The sequence below is a fragment of the Salvelinus sp. IW2-2015 genome, linkage group LG4q.1:29, assembly GCF_002910315.2.
Source record: "Salvelinus sp. IW2-2015 linkage group LG4q.1:29, ASM291031v2, whole genome shotgun sequence".
Lineage (NCBI taxonomy): Eukaryota > Metazoa > Chordata > Actinopteri > Salmoniformes > Salmonidae > Salvelinus > Salvelinus sp. IW2-2015.
Window position 1 is genome coordinate 10520781 of NC_036842.1, and position 25590 is coordinate 10546370.

Below are 25590 nucleotides of genomic sequence, written 5' to 3' on the forward strand. Positions count from 1 at the left end.
CTAAAACAGTCGGTTACAAAGAGGATAGACATTACTCAGTGCTTGTGAAATATTTCCCACAGCAATCCGTTTGGAGAGTTGTGTATGCCTCATTCCACAGCAGGTGGTCCCAACGTTGGGGCTAACACCATGGGTTGCTTTGGGAAATGACACTGAGATAATAGGACTCAATGCTTTGACATGCCACTAACAACCTTTTCYGGTAACTCAAGTCAGACTAACCACTGAATTCCTATCACCTGCTCAACTACCTACAGGTATGTGCCATGTGATGAGTCTAAGCATAATAGACTTAATGGCAGTATGGCACTAAAATCCAGTTAGTCGAGTTGGGTGATACAATAAGCTTTTAGCCCAATTCTTATTTTTGGCACCASTAAATCATGCCTTATTTAACATGCTAAATACAGGCACATCTAATTTTTGCTTGGTAGATTTATATAGCACATGATGCATTAATTTAAATGTCACACACACACTTTCACACTCGACAAGATAGTTTTTCTTGTATCTTTCTCTGCCTTCACTTGCTGTAACTATATCCAGAGAAAGCAACTTATGCTCATGASACATAATGTATTTCAGACTTTATCCCTGTATTACCCAACAATGTTATGTTTGCCATCACGTGAGATTACATTACAGTGCAATGAAATCCAAAGACACTGCTCTCTTCATGTGTATGCAGGCAGGCCTCCGCCTCCACAGTAATATTATTCAATTGAAAATCGACTTATTTTTAAAATAGGTACATTTAATATACCAACAATTTGCTCAAAAAGAGTTCCTGAAATTGAACTGAAATTGAAATTGAAAAAATACATTTTCAGCGCTACCTACTGAACAAAATATGAACAGCTTTGTTCCTGGTGAAATCCTCCATCAATGTATGCAATAYAGCACTCTGCCAAGGAGCAAAATGGAAACATTTTCTGAACTCAAAAATATGATTACATTTATTTTATTTGAATTTAATATCCATTAGCCATTTTCTGAGAAACTTGGGACAGCTAATTTCCGATTTGTCTTAAGAGGATTACACATAAAGCACTTGCCGGAGATGTATGTTTGTGAGGTAAGACAGGGTTAGGCGTGTGTTCGTGTGGGTGTATAATTTTTAGAGATTAGTGTTTGTGTACGTTGTCTGAATTACGAAAGTATGTGTTCCCTGCCGAGCCAGGCCATAAATGCATTTGCTTTACTTCACATGCTAGGTTACTCCAAGCTAAACTGTCCCTGTGGGTTAGTGGAAGAGGTTCTCCTGAAGGGGTGGACAGCCCTGGTGTGTGAGGTAGGCCTGGAGAGGATCTCCTGCATCTTTCTGTTGTACTGCTCCTGGTAGACCAGGCCTTGCTGGTGCTCCTGCTCTGTCTGAGATCTCCCCTCATCACGCAACTGCTGCTGGTACATCATCTGGGCCAGCAGGTCTGCCTGGAACTCCTGACAGCCCTGTCTCAGACTGGGAGAGGAAAGCAGAGATATGTATTAATTGTGAAGTCTTCTGCTGTGTGTGAAAAAGGGTAAAATGATTGTGTATTTCTGTGAGAGGACGCATGTCAGAATCTTTGATCACATTATGCATACCGAGTTTTCTCTCTCTCATCCAGCAGTTGGTTCTCCTGTATGGTTTTGTTTAGCTCGTCTCTCTCCTCGGCCAGCTGAGCCTGTTTCTGCTTGTTCAAATCCACTAAAAAAKAAGCACAAATACACAAGCACACACACCATGAGACCACATCCTATTTAAAAGATGACTTGTGATATAAACAAGTCATTGTATACTGTAAATCAACTGCACTGTCACAAAGGACCTGCCCAAGTGACAGATCTGCTTCCCTCTCTTCCGCTTTCTTACATTTCTCCTGGATCTGCAGGCGGCGTGTGTCCATCACATCCTTCATCAGCCTATCCCTGGCGTGTTTCTCTTTGTGACACTGCTCTGCCCTCCGGGCCCAGGTCTGCTTTAGCTCTGCCTCGATCAGCTGCTCTGTCTCCACCTCCTGTCTCTTCTGTTCCTCAAGCTGATCGGCCAGGTACTGCTGGTACCTACTCTGCTCCTCTCGCAGCTCAAGCTGTGAAACACACACACACACTCAGTCAGTTATCCTCTGCCTCTTTTAGTTTAATAAGATTTCTTTGTGTGCCAAATAGAGTGACAATGTGGTAATTTAACATGCTAATACGACTCCACTTTCCCACCTTCCTCGTGACCTTGCCCTGTTTCTCATCTCTCTCCTCCGTCAGCAGATGCTCGAGCATGCTCATGTCCAGGGCCAGCTCGTCCTGCTGCTCCCTGGCCTGGCGCTTCATTTTCAGCCTCAGAGAGTGGTCGAGCAGCCTGCGCCGGCTCTCCTGACCCTGGAGCTTCTGACGGCGCTCTCTCTGCTCCTCCAGATGCAGCATCTCTCTCTGCTCCCTCTGGGACACACACAGAGAAAAACAGAGAGGGCTCAATTAGTGATCACAAAGCAGAAACCGACACAGACACAGAGAGAAACATCTCAATTACAGGCTGAATTTGCCTACCAGTAGCAGGGCCTCTTCCTCTTTGAGCTGCTTGGCCTGTTCTCTCTGCTGCTCGGCAGCCTCCATCTGAACACGCAGGTAGGCCAGCTGCTGCAAGTTACTCTGGCGTTGCCTCTGCGCATCCTGGCCCTCCCGCTCCTCCTTGGCTCGCCGGTCGCTCTCCCACAGCTGAGCAAAGAGCTGCTCCTCCTCCTCTTTCTGTCGCTGCGTCACCTGCCGTGTACATAGCTGCGCAGCCCGCTCTGTGCAAATTTCGTCCTGCCTGCGTCGAGTCTGTTCAGCCCGGAGCTCCTCACTCCGCTCTCTGAAATTGGTCCATTTGTATAGAGGTTTTAACACACACATATAAAAGAAAGCTGCAACATTGTCTTGTAGAAAATCCCTTTAGTTGTTCTCTCTACCTGAATTGCTGTTCAAGCTTGTCTTCAACCACACTTAGCCTTTCACTCTCCCTCCTCTCTCGCAGTAACTTGRCTCTCTCTCGCATCTTGGCTTGTCTCTCCAGCACTGTCTCCTTTTTGGTCTCCATTTCTCTCAGCAGTTCCTTCTCCTCTGCCCCCAACATATCATGCAGTCTAAGGGAGACAGGGGTGATAGACAGACATGGAGCAATTGAAATACCTCTTAAAAAATATGATCAGCTGTTATGGGAACTCAACCAAAAGATTTGTCACAGACCTCTCCCTCCTCTCATTGATGGTCATCTGATACTGCCCAATGGCATCTTTGACCCGTCTCTCAATGGTTCCCAACACAATGCGCCGGTCAGAGTTCTTCTCCCAGCGCGTCTTAAGGTCACAGGTGTTCTGGTACTTGGTGAACTCCAACACCTTGTCCCGGGCCTCCTCCTGTTTCCTTCTCTCCAGGATGAGGTAGTCTGGAGGCCTGGATGATGGGAACCTCGCCCTCTGGAAAATGTTGGTAAGGGTTTAGTAATTATGTTTATGGGAGGCAGCAGTTTCTCCTGACCAAGTGACCTGGCCAAGGAAAACTCAAGGCCCTACTGTAGTTATTTGCTTTAACTAAAACATTGTACAGAACTGTCACACAGGAATCTATCTGGCTAAGGGCCAATTTTCCTACCCAGGTCAACTGGGGTCGGTAAAAACAATTTTAAAAAGAATTGTTAGATATGCTTACTCTCTAATTTTACAAAACAATACGTTTGTTTAGCTATGTACAACAYGTAGCTAAGCTTATTAACGTTAACTAGTCACAGAGTTTGTATTGAACTTACCACCGCCACTGAATGAGGTGTTGGTCCCGTAAACTCGCGACATTGTGGTTTATTTCTAGTCTGACTGGCCAACATACTTGGATACAAAACAAGCTTCTTCCCAGCCAGATACTTCTATTTGTCCTGCATCCCATCAAGTTTCCCAACTGTTTCACATGGACCTTGACGAGGAGTCTCTCCGGCGATTTTGTTGACGGAACTAGTAAATTGTTACCATGACAACTACAAAACATGCTGCAGGGGTTGATCACTGGAGCTGTGTTCGAATACCCATACTAACATACTGTATTCTACATATTTAATGAGTATATACTACATACTATTAGTTAATTGTAGTATACTGTAAACGGAACAGTATCCTTTGTTGAGCGTGCCGGTCTACCGGAAGTTGAAGTTGTTGCTATGCAACCTCTTGCTAGCTAGTTAGCATAACAAATTACTAGTTAGACATTTTACGACTTCGGGTGTGTTCTTAAATTCAACCTGGAGTGTCAGAGTCCGCTCGTAAATTCAGAGCGTTRTCATTGTCCGTTTGGAAAGTCGGAGCGCACACTGGACGCTCGGCCCGAGGAGTAGGATTTGAGCGTTCTGACCTTACAACGGTAGTCAAGCACCATGCTAACGTTGGCTAGCTACTTCCAGACACAAATGAGTGACACCACTCTGACCATTTTACTCGCCATAGCAGAGCTGGTTAGGCAGTTATGTTGTCCAGAGCGTTGGTGGCAACAATTTAATGACGCTTTTTTGTCGACCATATTCAACCGCTGTTGAGCGCTCGTAAATGCATTATTCTGGCTCTGGACTGGTACACAATCGGAGTAGATAGCCAGAGCGAATTTACGAAAGCACCCAACGTTCATTGAGAACGCACAACGATAATACAATTTAGCTAAGAATGGAATAATTAAGTCAATAAACGTTGGGTAGTTAGATAGCATATAGTTAATATACTGGCAAGTTTGATGTATAAGTAGCCAACTAACGTTAGGTAGCTAACATACAGGTGTTGTGCCGAAAATCTCGCCCTGCCAGAACCCCCCTGTAATGGGTGTAAGGCCCTCCTTCTAATTTCCTTAATTTTGTGGCTGGAGTCAAATACTTTGTGGCACACATCAGAGTCAAATACCTTCTATAGAACAAACTTCACGTCAGGATAGGCATCCGAAAGTAATAATGAATGTATGTGTGTTATATTAAACATAGAGGACGGAGTAACATGTTAGCAAGCAATAAACATTTCAWTACTATGGCTGAATTATTATCCTYACACTTTCAAAAATACTAGTCGAATAAGACATGGGAGAGATGACGAAGTTTGGCTAAAATATGTATTTATAGACTACAAAATCATTTGCRGATTTAGGTATGGGCGACAATGGCAGCCGCCCAGGGCGCCATACAAGCTAGAACCGCCACATACACTTGAAACAAATAGCCAAACCAAAAACTACAGACAAAAATTATTTCTGCTACTAAGATCAGTGAAATGTAGGCTAAACTGACAACAGAGTGAAGAGCAGAAATCTCAAGTTTTAGCAATCAAGTCGCAGCAATGAAGAACGATTTTCGGCACACCTGTTCATACTGCTGTAATGATATGCTGTGGTTCGTAAGGACAGCGTAGGTAGCAAATTGTCAGCCAACAACGTGTAAGGTAACTTACTGGAAAAGTCATTATTTTATTACATTTCTCAACATTTTGTTAACATTTGTCATAATTAGTTAAAGYAATGAATTTGTATCCGCTGTTGGACTTTGCTGCATATTTTTCGCMATTTTCTTGAAATCTGAAAACGATGTGGAACCACGCCCATTTCCTGAAGAATTGCAYTGTCGGCCCTAAAGCACGGAAATAGTGTCCTCTGCGTGTAAACGTCATATTTTGGCGAATTTWGTTCGACATCTGGGGAACTTGTAAATTGTTAGGTAGTTAGCTAACTAGTATGGATATAMTAAATATATCCATACTATGACCAATAAGCATACTATATACTCAATTAACGTCACAAATAGTACGGTTAGTGTGGGTAGTATGAGTATTCGAACACAGCTTGGGAGTGGGCAGGAGAACGTTCCCTGATCTCGAGAGACCCCTACTAGATGCCCCACGTTCACTAGCACGCGGTGAAACACCGCTTTCCATTAATTTCAATGGAAGGAGAGCGGGGGGACATTTGGGCGGTGCGAATGTGGCCTGGGAGGCGGTGAAAAAGACACGCTTTCCCAACTTTATGCAAATCACCAGCGGCGATGACCAATCATATCGGGTGGTTAATTTACGGAAATCGCGATTTAGCAGACTAGCTAACATTAGCCAGCTAGCTGGCCAGCTTTATGGTTGTTGTGACATGAGTATGAACATTTAATTCTGGTTGTTTAATGTTTTAGGGACTCCTGAAACAACCAGCAAACCAGGCTGTCGTCTTGTGAAACAGTGGATGTACAGAATCTAGCTAGCTAAAGCATTCACTGCAAATTGAATGTACAATTTTGTGATCTTGCCTTGCTGATATTTGCCATGCAATGCAGATAGATTAAATAACGTAGCTAGCTAGCTATTTTCTTGCTTATTGTGCAGTGGAGGATAAAAAATACCTGTATGCCTATGGATGTGTAGCTAGCTATGTGTATAGACCCTAAAACATTTGGTATACATATTAGTTCAGAACCTAGCTATCATAGCCAGTTGTATCAACTTCAAAACACTCAATGACATTAATGAAGGCTATGGATTGAGTATAATATAATATAACTTTGTGCCAAGGAAGTCATATATACATGTAGTTATTACCATGCATGAGATCCCCACATTGTAGCCTGTACATTTAATATATTCACTGGTCATGTACTCTGTGGCAAATGAAGGTACAGTTCAGGTATGAATGTCTTTGAGATAATTTTTCAGTCATATCCAATACCAGGAGCATAAAATTCCAGTCTTTGAATGATGCTGTGTCTGCATGTATGTATTACAATGATACACTTCAACAGTGTTTACGAGTCTAGGTCCTGGGACATCAATGGTTACACATTGTAACTATGCAATAGACTAGAAACATGATTTAACTAGTTAAAGGCTGATTTGTAATTCATATACACAGAAATATAATTTTTAAAAACAGTACACTACACTTCCTATGCATCATGTACATACTCAAACCGGTTCATCTCAATATCTAATTTCCATCATCTGCATTGATCTGATAAACACAGGATAGGGTGTAGTATTTCATCAAATGAAAGACTTCATTTTAACCAGTAGAGAATGTAAAACCCTTTATTGAAAGAAGTTAATTGTCCAAGTGTTATAAATACATGCATTATAAATATTATAATATTCTAAATACATGTTCAATCTGTAGTTCAATGCACATATGTTGTGCATTATAAAAACAGAGGAAGAAAGAGGTAAGGACATAGGAGCTGGGAAGGCAGCATATGATTAATGAATCACAGTGCTACCATAATTTTCTCTCAGTTAATCACAATTACATAATAGTGTCTCCTAACCAGCCTTGGGCTCCCAGTCGGCCCAAAGGTTATCTTTAGAGAGGGTGAGGGGGCGATGACGGCATAGGCGGAAATCCCAGGGGGGACACGACCACCCCCATCCTGGGAAAAATATGATTTGTCCCCCCAATATATCACTGTAAACATAACTATGTAATTTCAATAATATTAATAATACGCAATGAAAGCACTTGTGCTGATTATAGACACTTAATAGCGCGTTTTTAAGTTTCAAAAGATTGCGACCTCCCCCGCCCTTTGCCTCACGATGGTTTGATACACTGCCAGTTCTTTAGCTGGCAAGGTAATAGAGGGTTCGTATCTACTGTCCGAAAGGCACTCAATGTACGTAACTGACGTGAGGTTAATCCAGTCAATCGCGCCATAGCAATGTTTTTTTATTTTTATGTTGGCAGGGTTCACACACTAGCTGAATTTGCAGAGCTAGCGCGCAAACTAAAGCAAACATTAACTATCAAGCTAGCTAGTACCTATTCCATTTATGTGGCGTCGTGAAAGATGGAATCTTTGCTATCGTCAGTTTATTCCAAGATCAGCATGCAGCTGTAGTGCTTCAAAGTCCCTGTGATAAGGTTAGCGATAAACTGAAGTCCAAACTGAACAGAACTACACTCTCTTATACCATTGTCTTAAATATATTTAATGGTCTCGTTGCAAAAGCTAAATTGTCGCTAGTGAACTTTTTGTATTTTATTTCACCTTTATTTAACCAGGTAGCAAAGATTATAGCAAACACCACAGAAACGGAATTGGTGCTCGCTAGCTTTACAAATTCAGCTATTGTTGGAAGCCAGCCAATATGAAACAAACTATATTAAAATTACAAAAGGTTGCAGCATGTGTTGTGTAAATGTGTGTGTGTGCAGCTAGGCCGGCCAGCCAGCCAGCCAGGTAGAAAAATGGCAGAAAAAAGTAAAAAGACAGACATCAGAGTATTTTTCAGTACATCAAAACGCAAAGTAAGAACTCTAGTAGCCTAATATCTCAAAGACTAGTTGATAAAATGTTAATAAGAAAGAAGTGAAATGCTAATGTAAATGTTTCACAATGATGTCATTAGGCAGAGCAGGCAACAGATGGCACACAGACAGCAGAGCTGGGGACAGATATGCAGGGACAGACTGGCAGAGACAGGGAGTCTCAGGTAAGTTTGTTGAGTCTTTGTTTGGCCACATTATGAAACGTTCTCAATTTTTTTTACTTGTAAAAAAGGGACATCATTGGAAAATTCCATGGATACCCCTACTCTCAACTTAAACTGGTGACTAAACTAAGATTTGTTTAAGGCAATGGTATTGCTGTTGTGATTAATTGTGTAGTTTTAGGTACCGGTAGTTAGGAGTACGGCAAACACCTTATTTCTTTTCTAGGAGACAGACTGAGTCAGTGAGGGTGGTGAAAGGGAAAGAGCCAAAGAGAGAGACTTCRGAGGACAGTGTCACAGCCACGGCAGGACCAGGTGTCACCCTTGTTGCCAGCAGCACCAGTATAGGGGACAGTGGCACAGCATTGTCCAGTTACCTCAGTGATGGCACAAAACCTTATCAGCCACACCCACAATTTATAGAACCGCAAACTCTTGCCAACAGAGCGTTCACGTTTCAAGAGAGATGGTTTCGCGATTTCCCCTGGCTACATTATAATCCATCAATAAAAGGAGTGTTGTGTTTTCACTGTAGCAAAGGGTTTAAGCCAGCCATCTTTTGGCCAAAGAGCAGATGCTGCCTTCATTAGTGCAGGATTTAGGAACTGGAGAAAAGCCATTGAAAAATTCACAGCACATCAAAACTGCCAAACCCACCGCCACTTTGTAATTGTAACAGCACACCAGCTAAATCCAATCAGTGTCCAGTTATCCAGCGCGTGGGGTAAACAGCAGGAGGATGCAAGGCATTGCTTGATGAAAATTGTTAGTTCGGTGCGGCATGTAGTAAGACAGGGACAAGCCTTTAGAGGCCACACGGATGACAGTGGGAATTTATACCAGCTTTTGAAACTTAGGGCAGAAGAGGATGATCCCATTTTACTTAAGTGGTTAACAGAGCATACCACAATGTACACAGGCCCCAAAGCACAGAATGAAATTCTGAACATCATGGCCAATACAGTCATTCGAGGCATTGCAGCTGAGATTAGGTCTCTTCCGATTGTACAATTTTCATTAATTGTTGATGGTACTCAAGATGTCTCTGGTGCTGAACAGGAGAGTGTCTGTCTGCGTTATGTTGACCATGACCTTGTCCCTCACGAGGAGTTTATTGGGCTATACAGGGTGTCGGAGACAACAGGCGAGGGCATTGCGAAAGTGGCAACTGATGTGTTGTTGAGGCTCAATTTGCCCATGTCTGGGCAAAGTTACAGAGTTACGATGGTGCCTCAAACATGGCAGGAAAATACACAGGTGCACAGGCAATTGTGAGGAGGCAGCAGCTATTAGCCCTCTATGTCCATTGTGGAGCACACTGTGTAAATCTGATTACACAGGCTGGCTGCTCAGCCTCCCCACTGATCCGGAATTCCCTTTCCTGGGTCCATCAGTTAGGTGTCCTCTATGGCCAGTCARGAAAGTTTAAGAGCATGTTTGAATCAATTGCCACGTCCAAAGATACAAATCTGACCACCCTGAAACCCCTATGTCCAACAAGGTGGACTGTGCGGAATACTGCTATTAGAGCTGTGCTAGGGCAGTATGAGMGGRTACTAAGCAGCCTAGAGGAGATGGCAAAAWCTGCATCCAAGACAGCTTCAACTGCCAGTGGCTTATTCGAGCACTTCAGCAAAGGCAAGACTGTGTTGGGCCTCACACTTGCCTCTGCTGTTCTTGGAGAGCTTGAATGTCTAAACATTTCACTGCAGAAGAAAACTCAGACTGTCTCTGGTATGCAGGCTGCAGTCGAGTGTGTGCGGTCATCTCTTAGAGGCACGAGAAATGACGAAAGCTACCTTGCACTGTATGAGAAAGCAACAACATTGATTGACTCTATTGAATCCATTGAGACGCACTCAAGACGATTTTCTGGCAAAGCAGTGGATCACTATAGAGCAGAATATTTTTAAGTGTTGGATGGTGTGGAGGTTCAGTTTGGCGACCGTTTTGACCAGGCCAGTCAAAACGTCCTGCAAAAGTTGGAAAGAGCGCTTCTCACGGGGGAGTTGGATGAGTCTCTAGATCAGTACCCAGAACTGAACATAGATTCTCTTTTAGTGCAGATCCCTCTCTTTCACAACAAATACCCCTGTAGCAGCAGTGGAGAGGCAGCAGAGGTCCTCAGGAGGCTTCCAGTGGAGGTGCGGGGGTTGTTTGACCAAGTTGAGGTGCTGATCAGAATTTTGTTTGTGGTGCCAGTGTCTTCATGTGAGGCTGAGAGGAGTTTCAGTGCACTCCGCAGGTTAAAGACTTGGCTACGGGCTAGCATGGGCCAAGAGAGACTGAACGGCGTAGTTGTCTGTAATGTACATAAAGACAGGCTGGACAGTCTCAAGGGGGAAAATATCTGCCAGCAATTTGTTGGATCCATTGAAACCCACAAACATATGTTTGGTTCTTTTGTTCAGTAGTGTGTATAGCAGTGGTTCTCAACCTTTTTTGGGTACTGGAACCCATGCATATTTTGAGGCAAGGTTTTGAGCGGTCCTCAGGGACCTCCACTCTATATTATATGTAAACTTACTGGAAACCTTGTGGCACTGACTACATTCATTACACTTTTTTATTTCACGGACCCCTTGCAATTAGTCCATGGACCCCTGTTTGAGAACCCCTGGTGTAATTGATATTTGTTCTTTTGTTTAGTAGTTTTCAGTTTTTAGTACATGACAGTACACTTACAAATTATTTATTTCATGTTATTTTATTTAAAATTGCATACTTTGTGCGACATACTTGTCCATAGCTGCTGTTTGAAGAGTTGAGACACTGACTGAAGGATATTTTGTTTGATTTATTTGGGTTTTTCATTGCTTTTAGAACTGTACTTATTTTAAGCTTTTTGTTCTTGTAAAGATATTGTAGTAGATTCAGGCCAGTGGCACATATTTAATGACTATATAAATGTACCAGAAAAAGTCAACTTAAAAGGTCATTTCAATACGGAGACCAACTTTGTGATGGTTCTCAATGGAGATTCTTTTAGATGWGATCACACCATGTTCATTGTATTTATGAAAACTACACCCATACAGTGTACAGTACCATTGCTACCTACTGGCCTTTCTTGATATTGCTAGTTGTAAGTACGAATACCTGCATACATACTGGACTGGTAAGGAGCACTGCTATAACTATTATTAGTAGTAGTATTATAATGATTTAAACATTTGAACAAGTTGGTTAAACCCTTCAGTTAACTACTGTACCTATCAATTATCCAGTTGTAGGAATTATGGTTCCTCAATATACATTTAACATATTACAACGTAGGCTATGTGTTACAGCACTACTTTTGGTGTCCCCCTCAGGAATTGCTCTTGAGAAAATGTAATGTAATTGTCCCCTCCAAGGTTGATATCAGATTTTCGCCCCTGTATGACGGGGCTGGGGGTTGGCATCCTCTCTCACATCAAAACATACCTGCAGACGAGAGAAAGATGGAGAGATAGAATAAACATTTAAAAAACCCAAGGCTTAAACATGCTAACACTGTCATCATAATCATCAGGTGAAATGCAAAACTGACCTTGGATCATTAACTATGGGACTACTGAATCTCTATTTCAATGTAAAGAATCTCTTCAATAATACTTCCTGTTGACGTGACTTCTCACCTCTGATCATGCTGTGCCCTCTAAGTAGCCAGTTCAGATGYGAGAGGGGTTCACTGACACAGCTGATATAACCTAGAGGATTTAGGGAGAAGGGGAGAGAGGGATGAAGTGAAGGAGAGAGACTGTTATTGAGAAAATAAGGTAGTTAAAGAGAGTGTTCAACAGGAATCTGTGTGTGGCCTTACCTGGTGTCCACACTAAGTGGCTGCAGAGTACTTTATGCTGAAAAACATGGACAGACACACGAGGACAAAAAATATAGCGTAGTTATAGAAATAATGAATTGTCTTACTATTCTCCATGGTTGGCCCTCTTGCCTATTCTTTGAAGGTGGAAGGAGCCACAGTTATACACCTGAGCCTGCTTACTGCACAACGCAATCCATCAATCAGATTGATACATGCGTGTATGTGTGGGTTATAGGGTGTCTAATTGTTTAAACTTTTTTCAATATGGAKGACTTAAAATAGCCTGTTTTGTTTTTGTACAGACATCACACCCTTACCTAAACAGCACCATCACCTGAGAATTAGAAATTAAAGGGAGAGAAACTGGGAATTKAATAACTGCAGTTGACATAGCTAAGTAAATGGAAGAATACTCTTACTGCAATGTGGATGGCTCTTAAAAGAGCCTTTGGTTGTGCATAGTGTAGTCTATGGTGTTGCCAGGGAAYAGCACCCTCTTCGAAGAAGTAGGAGGTGAAGATCTCCCGCACACGGATTGCCTCTCTTGCTGCGTTGTTGGACCCCATCCTTGAAACATCCTGCAGGGCACCAGACTTCTCCTCTGGCACACGCCGGCGAGCTGCAGATCCCCCTCCTGGTCCTCGTGTCCATCCTTATGAAGTTATGCAGGACACAGGTAGCCTTCACACGCCTGAATTCCTCCAGGAGGCAGTCCCAGATGGCCCTGGTCACTCAACCTTGCAGTGCTCTACACAGTAACTGTAGGCAATCGTTTTGAAGGAAACTCCATTTACAAGGTATCTAGGAATATGGAATATAATGTATGTCATTATTAGACTTTTACATCACCAGGTCATTGTGGACTACTAAAGTATAATATCCCTTATAACAAAGCATGATAACATTGGATTGATAGATGCATGGGCACACACATGTGCATGTGTAGCATGTGACACTAACAGGATCATAACAAGGATAGCATCACAAATGAATACATTAATACCACTCGAAGCTTGATGATGAGTTGATCATTTGAATCAGCTGTGCAGTGCTAAGGCAAAAACAAAAATGTGCACTCCTTTGAGTCCCCAGGATCAGGACTGAGAACCACTGCTCTTCATTGGGAACTCTTCATCCGTAGTCAGGCGTTCAGAGCTCTCTTTATCTGAGGAAAGAAAAACTCACAAGAAACAGACTTCCTTATACCCAAATTACACTGCACTGAATATTATGTTACTTTTACCTCCGTCCTCACTTCTAGGGACTGGAACTACACACAAGTACCTGCCCTATCCAGAATAACCTACTCTCTCACTTTGAAAGTTGGGGCTGCTAAAAATGATCCTTTCACCCTCCTCCATGGCATTTGGAGTTTGTTTTTTACAGTGATAAATACATCAAGATAGCGAACTAATATGAAGTTAGGTAGCTGGTGATATTTAATTCGCTTAGCCAGCTAACGTTATCTATACAGTRTGTAAAGTCGTCTAGCTARCCAACTAGCTAGCTCATTTGAGTTAGCCTGCACTGTAACAATTAATAAAAAWWAAAAAACWTTTYCKAAAAGTATTTACTTAACTTACTTGAATAGGTTCTCCCAGCCATGTAGATAATTGGAAACAGGGTAGCAAMGTTTGTCACCAGAGCGTTTTAGACCATATTACTATTGAACTATTTACCCATTTAATAACCAGACCTTCATACAAATTTGCTATGCTGAAATCTTGACGCACAATCGAACGTGCTTCCATATGCTGCCAGAAAAAAACCGGTGTGAATTTGTGAAATAGCTAGTTAGTTGGGTGACCGCTAGCGTTTCAATCGGTGACGTCACTCGCTCTGAGACTTGAAGTAGTTGTTTCCCTAGGGCCGCGGCTTTTGTGGAGCGATGGGTAACGGTKCTTCGAGGGTGACTGTTGTCGATGTGTGCAGAAGGTCCCTGGTTGGGGCGAAGAGAGGGACGGAAGCAATACTTACTCATGCTGTATCTATTAAAAAATGTCCACTGTCATCTAGATATTTAACATAAAGCAACATATCAAGTCAGCAGAGAGAAGTGCATTTAAATAAATACAAGAACATCAGTTCATTCTTTCTGTTTGATAAGCCACTTTTATTTCCAGGAGCAGTGCAATCATGGCCCAATCAAAATCTTAATTGGTCTTCTCAGCTGTGTTAGTGCTGGGCTGGAACAAAAATATGAATTGAGTGGAGCTGATGGAAATAGGGCTGCCCAGAAGCTCTACTCCTGGAGAGGAGAGCTGTCTTCTATGTGATACTGGAACTTGTAACCCCAGGAATCCGTCTCAACGGGCACATACGACATGGCGTTGTGTGGTTCAGGGTTAGGACAGGAGAAAGAGTTCATATCCGGCTCATATCCCACAGACTGTTCCATATCTAAACTAGCCTGTACTTCTAGGTTGTATGAGGGGTTCTGGATTACTGTGCCTGAGAGTTGAGAGGATGGCGATCCCATTGTGTGAGGAGAGAAGGTGAAGTGTCCTGAAGTGGTCTTGCTGAGGAGCTGGTTGTAATATCCATGCAGAGCTGGGACATCAGAGTTTGTGTTGGTTAAGGCACCCTTTCCAGCATTGTTATCTAGTACAGCTTCTCCAGACTGCTCTCGGTTACACACTATATCAATCTCACTGGGTTGACATGGATCCACATAGAGGATTTGGCGGCCATTGCCCTGCTGGAAAACAAGAAAAACATTAATATCAGGATATACTCTACCTGCAGCAAGTACTGCTTTCTAGTCTAGAGTGCTTATATGCAAAAACAAGATGGAGTGGGACCGAGGACCTACCAGTGGTGTCAACCATTCCTCCTTCCATACTGGCTTTGGAATTTCAGGATACAGGTTCTCTTTCACACTGTTGACATGAAGAAAATAAATGGTTGATAAAACAGTAATATGGACAGGTCCTGGAAAAAATAACAGCCAATGGAGTGGGGTGGGCACTGTCTTTGTAACAGCATTTTATGACAAACATATCATAAATATTTTCAAGAGCAGTTTGTAACATTGCAAAAATCTGAAACTGTTTGTCCAAAAATTATGCAGAAAAACTAATCCATGCTTTCGTCACTTCAAGATTAGACTTCTGTGAGACCAGGCTGTACTGAAATGCTCTACTCTYCGGCTACACTTCTGGTCATCTATGAACGTTTGAACAATCTTGCCTAAACGGCCATGTACTCTTAGAATCTCCACCCGGCACAGCCAGAAGAGGACCTCTGAGCCTGGTTCCTCTCTAGGTTTCTTTCTAGGGTCCTTCCTTTCTAGGGAGTTTTTCCTAGCCACCGTGCTTCTATATCTGCATTGCTTCCTCTTTGGGGTTTTAATCTGAGTATTTTTATACAAACGTTGTGACAACTGCTGATGTAAAAAGGGCTTTGGGTCGTTCCACCTTAAAAAACACATCTCAGATTGTTCTGAAATCGTTTCTGTTGTTATAGACAGATAAAATTAGTATTCCTGCAACATTATTTTGTTAAAATATAATTTGATCTCCAAGAAATTGAGCTAATTGATTGCATACAAATTGCCTATTTTAATTGATAGGATTCATATATTATTCAATATAGTACCTAACATCATATTTAGACCAAACGTCTTTCTAACAATGAGATCGTCATGAGGAATCCAAAGGAACGGTCAAAAGTCACCTACAAACACCACACGCCAATCCCAACCCAACAACAGGTATATATTATCAGTTCACTATGTCTGACTAGTTGTATGGAGCTGCAGCTCTGAGTGTTGTTTCTTCATCCTATGTAATGTATTCTCAGTGAATTTGGTCATGTTTTTTTCCCCCCTGTTCAGAGAAATGAGTCATTGAAGTTGTTAGGTTTCTGTCCCATCCTATATTCTCATATTACTGTTTTCTGACCACTAGATGGTGCTGTTCCCATTATTAGGTGAAAAAGTTAGAAGATCCCCCCCTCAATGTTAAAGGGAGTTCACCCAAATTACAAAATGATACTGGTTTCCTTACCCTGTAAGCAGTATATTGACAAACGTTAACAGCAAACCATGCTTTGTTTTTTTTGGGCCACTGTTTCATATGCTAACTTTTTGGCATTTGTGGCACAAATCCAATGCAAGTAAATGGTACCTATATTAGCATTTTCACACTTCAAATCATCCTAAAGTATCTACAAATGTATTGTGTAACTCAGTGATGTTACTTATAGATGGGGGGGGGGGTTGGTTGGTTCTTAAAAATACAATAAATAAATAAAAAAAATCACCTAATAGCAGGAATAGCACCCTCTACTAGTCAGAACCCGGTAATATCAGAATATAGGATGGGACAGAAACCTAACAACTTCAATGACTAATTTCTCTGAACAGGGGGAAAAAAACATTACCAAATTCCCTGAGAATATATTACATAGGATGAATAAACAATACTCAGAGCTGCAGCTCCATACTACTAGTCAGACATAGTGAACTGATACTCATTGTTGGGATTGGTGTGGGGTGTGCAGGGTCCATAGGTGGCTTTTGACCATTCATTGTTAGAAAAAAAGCTTGGTCCAAATCAGATGTTAGGTTCTATATTTATTAAATATTATATGAATCCTATAAATTAAAATGACCAATTTAGGTGCAATCAATTAGCTTAATTTCTCAGATATGTAATTATATTTGAACAAAATAATGTTGCACAAATGCTAATCTTATCTGTTTCTAACTACAGAAACAATTTCAGAACAATCTGAGATGGTGGGTGTCTTGGCTTTCTGAAATGACATGGAACAACCCACTTYATAAAATACATTTGATTGATTGATTGATTGACATGACAGTAAACATGTTCCTACCATTTCCAGTTTCTGTAGCATAAGATGGTCACCAGAGTGAGGAGACAGGCAGCTGAACCCAGGGAAATGATAATCACTGGGATCAACTGATCAGCTGTGGAATGAAGTCAGAAAGTTACAGCTTTTTACAAAGCAGCAGCAATAAAAATACACAACTGAATAGGTCAGGACATACTCTGCGGGTTCATCTGGAGGAAGACTGGTGAAGAGTCTCCGCCCTCCCCTACTGATGTGAGGGCCTTCACTATGAATCTGTAGGAGCTGACAGGTATGCCTGTCAGATTCTTGGCCCCAGGCTCATCTGGCCATCATAGCAGGCAATGATTMAAAAAGAAGAAAGTAAGGAGAGAAAAAAAGAAAGCAGCAAGATATGATTACATTTAATCAATTTGTCTCCGAATACTGTAAATCTTCTCTGGACATGYGTTTCATACCTGTAGTGACATTGAAAATTCTCATGCTGGAAGGATGGGAAGTATCAAAGTAGTATATGATGTAACCATGAATGAATGCYGTCTGATTCTCAGGGGGAATACCAGTCCAGGAGATCAGAACCGTGTCCGAACCATGCTGTTCTGCAGCCAACTTCTGAATCTGTCCTTTTGGAACTATGTAGCAAAGATAGAGATGGATGGTCAAATACTATAGCAAGAGGAAAGAGAATGAAGAATTCTGGATTTATAAGTCAGAAGAGTGGATACTTACGGCACTCTTTTACATAGCCCTCCCTTCTCTCCCATAGCTCTGGAGCCCCTGGAGTACAGGCAAAGATGGAGAGTGTGTACCTCACCCCCTCTTCAAAGCTAGCTGGGTGTGAGAAACCGCAACAAGGGCATGAAGGTATACATATTCTTCACGAACCAAACTCCAAAGGTATTACAATAACTATTAAAAAGCATTTACCTTGTGACATGGTGTTTGAGCAATTTCAGCCTGACCTGGTTTCCAATACTATTTCAAATATCTCAATTACTTTCACATACATTTCGAAGTAAGTATTCAGATATTTTTTATTATAAAAGACAAGTAGTTGAATATTGGAATGTATCTGGAAATACACAAATATACTGACACAAAAAAAAACACTCCCATGCATTTAACCCAGGTATTAGAAAATAGTATTTAAAATAAGTACTTGAAAACACTTTCAAATAGTAGGCTATTTAATGGACATAATTTCAAAATACTTTCAAATACTGCCAGTAGAAGTAGCGGATTCGGGAGACATTATTTGAAAATACTCAACTACACAGGAAATAAGTATTTAAATAACAAAAAATCTAATACATGTGTTTGAACCCAGATCTCATTTCAACACACTATCCCCTTACTGAGATGGCATCTTACCTGATTGGATTCTGGCCCTGGTTATACCAGCTGGTACCTTAACCCACTCCACTCTGCATTTAGTATGTGTGGGACACCAGTCCACCACGTAGCCACAGCTAGCATTGGGGCTAGCGGACCAGGATAGATTAAACCCACCATCACTGCCAACAATTTTCATGGAGCTTTTACTTCTGTGAGGAAGCCTGGGAATAATGATGATCGAGGGAAGGGAGCTGCCAGCAGAGTTTTTGGCTGTAACTGTGACCCTATGCCCCTCATCGGTGGATCGATCACTGATGAGAAGGTCATTCTGAGGTGGATGGACAATTGTCTCCTGCCTTCCCCAGGTCACCTCATAGTCCTTGATCTGCCCATGACTCTGATTCACTGTAAGGGGCTAAAGAGAAAGGGATGAATATCATAATCTATTTGATATAATTCATACAGTGGGCTCCAAAATTACTGGCACCCCTGACTGGCAATGCACAAACAATACTTTAAAAAATATAAACAATATAATTATAGAGATAAACTCAAAATACCAACATGTGAGAAATACTGTACTTTATTAATGTTTCAATGGAACCAACCAAAATCATTCAATTATTTAATACAAAATACATTTCACCAAAATCAAGGTTTCATAATTATTGGCACTCCTCATTTAGTACTTAGTGCAACCACCTCTGGCAAGGATAACAGCATGGAGTCTTTTCSTGTAATGTTTGACAAGGTTAAGGAACACATTTGGAGGGATTTTGGACCATTCCTCTATGCAGATCCTTTCAAGATCCTTCACATTCTTGGGTTTGCGCTTATCAACTGCCCTCTTCCACTCAGCCCRCAGGTTTTCGATTTGATTGAGGTCCGGCGACTGAGATGGCCATGGCAGAACATTGATTTTGTTGTCACAGAACCATTTCTGTGTRGATCTTGAGGAATGTTTCGGGTCATTGTCTTGTTGGAAAGTCTACTTACGGCCAAGTCCCAGCCTTCTGGCAGAGGCAACCAGATTGTCAGCCAAAATTGCCTGATACTTAGTAGAATTCATTATGCCATCAATCTTAACCAGTGCCCCATGACCTCTGGAATTAAAACAGCCCCAAAACATCACTGACCCCCCTCCATATTTCACTGTGGGTATGAGGTGCCTCTCCTTGTATGCATCTCTGTTTCGACGCCAAACATGCCGATGCTGTATCTGACCAAAACGTTCAATTTTGGTCTCATCTGACCAGAGCACCTTCTTCCAGTCATAATTTAAATAACGTTTGGCAAACTCCAAGCGCTTGCATCTGTGTCTTGGGGTCAGAAAGGGCTTTCTTCTGGCAACCCTTCCAAAGAGCCTGTGGTTGTGGAGGTGGCGTCTGATGGTGCTTTTTGAAACCTGGTGACCCCAAGACGCCACCAAGGCCTGCAATTCTTTCAGTGATTCTTGGGGATTTTGTTGCTTCTCTCACCATCCTCCTCCCTATCCTGGGGGGCAAAATGCATTTGCGTCCTCTACCCTTGAGGTTTTCAACTGTTCCATATCTTTTGAATTTTCTAATAATTGCCCTGATAGTGCTCAGTGGTATATTCAATCATTTGTGGATCTTCTTGTAGCCATTACCAGATTTATGAAGGTCTACGACCATCTGTCTCTTTTGAACTGCTAGTTCTTTTGTTTTCTTCATGGTGTTGGATGACAGCGGGATATTGCAGGTGTGTTACCTCATTTTTATACCCTAGTGAAACAGGAAGTGATGTAATGGCTCAATATAGTTCCTTAAAACTTAGATAAACTTAAATAAGTGGAATTTAATTAGTGATTTAATTTTGGTAGATGTTATTTCCAGTAATCTTTAAGGGTACCATTAATTGTAAAACCTTGATTTGGAGGACATTGAATTTTAATTAAATCAATAAATTATTTTGGTTGGTTCCATTGAAACATTAATAAAGTACAGTATTTCTCACATGTTGGTATTTTGAGTTTATCTCTATAATTATATTGTTTATATTTGTTTAAGCATTGTTTGTGTATTGCCAGTCAGGGGTGCAAGTAATTTTAGAGCCCACTGTATCTAATTAAAGTCTTGATTATCAGCCCAGTCCCCTAATGTGCTATACTTAAGCAATAAGGCCCGAGGGGRTGTGGTATATGGCCAATATACCACGACTAAGGGCTGTTCTTAGGCACAATGCAAAGCGGAGTGTCTGGATACAGCCTTTAGCCGTGGTATATTGACCATATACCWCAAACTCCAAGGTGCCTTATTGCTATTATAAACTGATTACCAMCGTAAAAATAAATGTTTTGTTATACCCGTGGCTGTCAGCCAGTCAGCATTCAGGCCATGAACCACCCAGTTTATAATGTAGTATGACCAATATCACATAATGTATACTATAKAGTGTACACAATCTTCAAAACTTACTTTCCATAGTATAATGGTTTGGTTCCCTTCAATCTGCATCCATACATCTAACGCTTCAGGAACTGGGGACAAAAAAACACACAATGACATAAAAATGGTATGTAATCAAATACAATCCACACATACGGTGTGTGTTTGAACTGTCTTCCTTTTTACCCGTATTTAAAAAGGTGTGTCCATGTAGCTGCATATGGATTGGATACTCACTGTCCTCTTCGGTTTTGAAGGTGCTACCTTCGCTCCAGTCGCCCCATTTCCAGAAATGCTGTTTCAATCCACAACACACCTGCACTGTGTATGTCTGGGCAGGTGCTAGGCCATGTAAAACTACTGACCTAAGACCTATGCCAGAATAGTTCCTCTGTGAATAGAATGTAAATGGGCTTAGCATTAGTATTGCCTAGTTAATAACTCTATTGTCCATTGTATTGTAGGTGTCCTACTGTAACTTACCATGTCTATGTGCCCACTATGGTTCAGCTGTACTTGGCAAACCATTAATAGTATATGGTACTGCGGTCTTTCCCACTGCCACTGAACACTGGCATTCACACCTGAAGCCACCACTTCCATGGGAGCTAGTAAACGCACTGGAAGGTAGAACCTCAACATTCAATGGCCTTGTAAATCAATATACTAAGAGTAAGGAATAGATTCATATGCAGTGTGTGAGGAGCTGCTATCACACTACTGTACCTCTTTTCTTCAGATCTGCTGTGTCTCTGAGCTCCAGTGTGCCGAGCGGGTTTCTGGCAGTCAATGTCCAATTCCTCTCCCCCTGATCCACTCGTACTGTTTGGTAGCAGTTTGAGACTGTTCTGTTTGGACAAGCTCTGAAGAATACATGGACAGASAATGTCACCTCCAGTGATTATTACACAATAATACTAACAATATCATGGCCTGGGTAGTACTCTAGCCTGATAAAGACAGCTTGCTGTTGAACTGTTGGTGAATAAATTATTGCATTGGAGCTACTAGAGTGTGTGGCTTTTCCTTTTTGTTATAGTACTGTACTGTACCTTCCATTCAGGTGATAACGAGTCATCCTCTGTTTAGTCAGGTTGGTGGCCCTCCCTGTGTCCCAGTGACACTCCACTGACTCCAGGTCCCGGGTCTCACACACAAGGTTCCTGTCCCCAGGGGGGTCTGGGGGGGTGAATTATAGGATCTATATGTTTGAACACATCCCATATCCATTATGATTACATTCAAATAATGCTGTAAACATTACAGTATGGCAAGGAACTACAGAGCTGTTTAGCTGCTTAGATTGGTAAGAGGGAGGCTTACAAGAAGTTTATACTTACATCCCACGTAAACACAGGTGCCATACAGAGGTGAATTACAATAGACATTGATGCAACTGGGCGGAGAGGGAGACTGCATATGCACAACCATGGCATAACTCTGGTCAATGATGTGGGTGGTGTTCATTAGAATGTTGTTGTATTTCATGTATTCAAGTCTCTGCCCTGGCCCAAGAATACAGCAGAAAGTAAAGTTGCTATCGACTTGAACCACGCTGCTTCTTGGGAAAACCTGTGGATGTGATGAGGCACTCCCTGCAGAAAGGTTACGGATGTGAACGAACAGCATTGTTTGTGTGTACTGTGTGTGTGTGTATACTTGCCTGCGTGTGATTATGCGTTAATTGTAATAAAAAACACCAACCAGTGATGGTCTGTAGGGGGCTCCATTGACTGGTGTAGTTCTGGTATCGGGAGCGGAGCCTGACTGAGCGGGAGGTGCACTCTAGTGGTAAAGCCGAGGTCCAACTCCAGTGGTATTTCCTGCTGGCGAGGGTTGGTCTCACATCCACAGCTTCCTGAGGACATCAACACCCACAACCAGCCACTCATACTTCTATATAGTAACCTTGGAATTGTGTCCGGTGGTAATAAGGTCCATAGTAGTAATGTGCATAATTGATTTGGAAAACACTCACACTGTGTACTTCAGTCATATTGACTGTTAAGAGAACCTCCACATCATAAATCAGTTTGTCCGGTACTCTGGAGGAAGATGGGTCATCTTCCCATGTTACAGATATCCTCTGGTCTTTTAGGTCATAATCCACACTCACATTCTGAGGTCCAGAAAGCTGAACACCTGGAGCTACATAGGTATAGCCTGTTACAGTATGCATGATGAAAATGCAATTCAACATCACATACTTTACAGTTCTGTATCAGTCAAAAATATTGATAAAATTATAACGTTTTGGACTTACCATCTTGACCATTTTGTTCTTGGAGGCTTGAGAGGAACAGTGAAGCCCATAGCAGGAAAACCAACATGATGTTACTCCCATAAAATATGCTGTGGTGAGGTGTTGGTTTAAAGTCAGCCTCCGTAGTTTCTGGTCGGGATAGTTGTTGGATAGACTGGTTGGTTGTTTAGCAACAAAACCAACGCGTGTGCAACTATGGGGAAAAACAGACGGGGTTGGCTTAGATTGTTGACAACAAGTAAACTTTTCGTCTCCAATGTTTATTGAAAACATAATTACATTTGCACAATGAGCACTTATTTGTTAATGATTTATGTATTATTATTATTTTTACACTGAGCACTTGTCTCTCAAATACATCCTTAGTTGTTGGCTAGCTAGCTAGCAATAATGGAATTGACATTCAATCAGTCAAAACACCTCAAAACAAGACATGGTATCAAGAACAAGCTGAAACTAGCTAAAACGAGTCACTTACAATTCCCCACATGGTTGTTGGTAGCTATCTGGCCATCCAGAATCACAACTCACAGACTGTTCTGCCCCATTGAAGCGCACGCTTCGTTTTCGTAACGTTGTCAGCTAACCCACTATCCCATGAGTTTGTATCCTCAGAAAAAAATATTAAAGTGTGGTTCCTTTAGGCTGGCCAACGTGCTGTACTACAAAGACACAACTTGGCAAAGCGTTGGGAACTGGAGGAGTTGTTAGGGGAGGTTTTTCTTGTAAAAGCAATGTGGGAAAAATTTAAAAAGTTTGGCACATTGACATTTTTCTCCAGGCTGACGTTTTTCTTGCTAAATCGTTTAGTAGAAACATGATACAATACAGGAAATCCTATCGGTCATGAAAGTCATAGGACCAGACTACTTTTTAGACATAAAGAGAAGTAAGAGAAAGCGACACCCCTCTCTCATCGGCTGACAGATTGCTATAACATATGTGATTAGCCGATACGTAAATTACTTAACCCAGGTAAAGACAAGTTTCAAGTTGGATATTCGCGCTTTCAAACCACTTGAACCAGACTCCAAATAAGTGTCATGATGTTGGAAAAATTGCGCACAACATTGCAGAGGTCTTATATTCCCGATTTGGACATTAATTCGCTTTCCAAAGCTAATAAACATGTGGAAATGTGAGCAGCATTTTGTATTCCTAGTTTAATTCGGTAGGGAGCGTAAACAAAGAACAACGTTTTTTACATTCGAATTTCAATAGCTCCTTGGTCATGTGACCTACTGACTTCAAACAAGGTTCGGAATGTCCACTCAATGGGCCTCTACACATTAACACCCTTTAGTTTGTCCATTTTCATCGCACAAGATTTTACATGCATTTTTCTTTTTCTAATAGTTCCTTGGTCATGTGACCTACTCACTTCAAACAAGGTTCAGAATGTACACTGACTACCCTTCTATATTGCACACTTGTTTATGTACTGTAAAATCACGCAGTGTAATGTACATTTTTCATAGTTTTAAATTGCAATAGCTCCTTGGTCATGTCAATTACACACCTAAGAAGCGTGCAGTGGATATACACCCATAATGCATAACCTCTAGGAACCACCGTTGGCATGCAAAACATTCAATCTAAAACAAAACAAAGCGTAACACGTTATAAATAATATCAAATATCAATGCAGTATGACAAATTAGCCATCCATTGTGTTATATCATAAATTGTCTTACATCTTACTAACCCAGTCAGTCTTTGGGCCACATCCAGGTTCTTTATCAGTGGCACACATGAAGCAGTTGTTGGTTTGTTGAACTCTGAAATCATAGGCATGAGCTGAACATATGGCTGTCCCACAAAACTACATACAAATAAAGAATTGACATTTACTTTGAATTAAATGTCATTACATACCAGACATTTTTAGTAAATCCTCAGCCATTTCTTTTCACAGTTGCTCCATGTGTTTTTGTGAAGGTTCTATATCAATTTGGGAGGGGATGTTGGGGAAGTTCTGTGCAACTTCCTTGGCCATCTACACCAAAAAATAAAATAGAGTTTTTGACCTAATTGTCACATAACAGCAAACCATTCATTATTGAAAATATAACTATCAAACCTGCATTACAAAGACCCCGCAGCTGAAGGTGTCCGTCCTGCTGCATGGTGTGAGTTATTTCCCCTCCTTTCCACTTTATGTCCACCCAGTCGTATTTTCCATGGCAGGATCTTCTCATTTTGAAGTATTCMGTTTTTAATGTAAATGTAACAGTATAACTTTAGTACGTCCCCTCGCCCCGACCTCGGACGCGAACCAGGGACCCTCTGCACACATCAACAACAGTCACCCACGAAGCGCCGTTACCCATCGCTCCACAAAAGCCGCAGCCCTTGCAGAGCAAGGGGAAACACTACTTCTAGGTTTCAGAGCAAGTGACGTAACTGATTGAAACGCTATTAGCGCGTACCCGCTAACTAGCTAGCCATTTCACATCCGTTACATAAACATAATGGAATTCTGATTAGTTATAGGCAAATKAATACACAGGCCAAAATTATATG

General features: G+C 41.6%; 2 protein-coding genes and 1 long non-coding RNA gene across 7 annotated transcripts; 1 reads left to right on the forward strand and 2 right to left on the reverse strand.

Moving 5' to 3' along the window:
- Positions 1–938: 938 nt before the first annotated feature.
- On the reverse strand, positions 939–5038 carry cfap53 (cilia and flagella associated protein 53). Its single transcript, XM_023983662.2, has 8 exons — positions 3761–5038; positions 3202–3431; positions 2925–3098; positions 2524–2827; positions 2197–2415; positions 1853–2069; positions 1585–1687; positions 939–1459 (listed from the first exon to the last, which is right to left on the reverse strand). Exons 1-8 carry the CDS (start codon positions 3833–3835, stop codon positions 1216–1218), a joined length of 1566 nt encoding a protein of 521 aa, XP_023839430.1. The 5' UTR covers positions 3836–5038; the 3' UTR covers positions 939–1215.
- A 2611-nt stretch (positions 5039–7649) lies between these two features.
- On the forward strand, positions 7650–17916 carry LOC139026002 (uncharacterized). Of its 2 annotated transcripts, XR_011477705.1 has the most exons (4): positions 7650–7866; positions 8161–8253; positions 8355–8438; positions 17828–17916. It is a non-coding gene; the product is annotated as an uncharacterized lncRNA (long non-coding RNA). The 2 variants fall into 2 exon arrangements; XR_011477709.1 differs by lacking the exon at positions 8161–8253 and having other exon boundaries at positions 7656–7866.
- Positions 14332–24959, reverse strand: LOC111961419 (leukemia inhibitory factor receptor). Of its 4 annotated transcripts, XM_070441284.1 has the most exons (18): positions 24943–24959; positions 24773–24845; positions 23068–23260; positions 22783–22967; positions 22509–22662; positions 22145–22399; positions 21857–21983; positions 21531–21667; positions 21288–21424; positions 21042–21195; positions 20835–20896; positions 18433–18811; positions 17791–17892; positions 17520–17693; positions 17261–17386; positions 17086–17179; positions 15059–15125; positions 14332–14944 (listed from the first exon to the last, which is right to left on the reverse strand). In XM_070441284.1, the coding sequence occupies exons 3-18, from the start codon at positions 23132–23134 to the stop codon at positions 14489–14491; spliced, it is 2676 nt and encodes an 891-aa protein (XP_070297385.1). In that variant the 5' UTR covers positions 23135–23260; positions 24773–24845; positions 24943–24959; the 3' UTR covers positions 14332–14488. The 4 variants fall into 4 exon arrangements, with proteins under 4 accessions (XP_070297385.1, XP_023839432.1, XP_023839431.1 ...); XM_023983664.3 differs by lacking the exons at positions 24773–24845; positions 24943–24959 and adding an exon at positions 23546–24270 and having other exon boundaries at positions 14332–14941; XM_023983663.3 differs by lacking the exons at positions 24773–24845; positions 24943–24959 and adding an exon at positions 23546–24268.
- Positions 24960–25590: the final 631 nt, after the last annotated feature.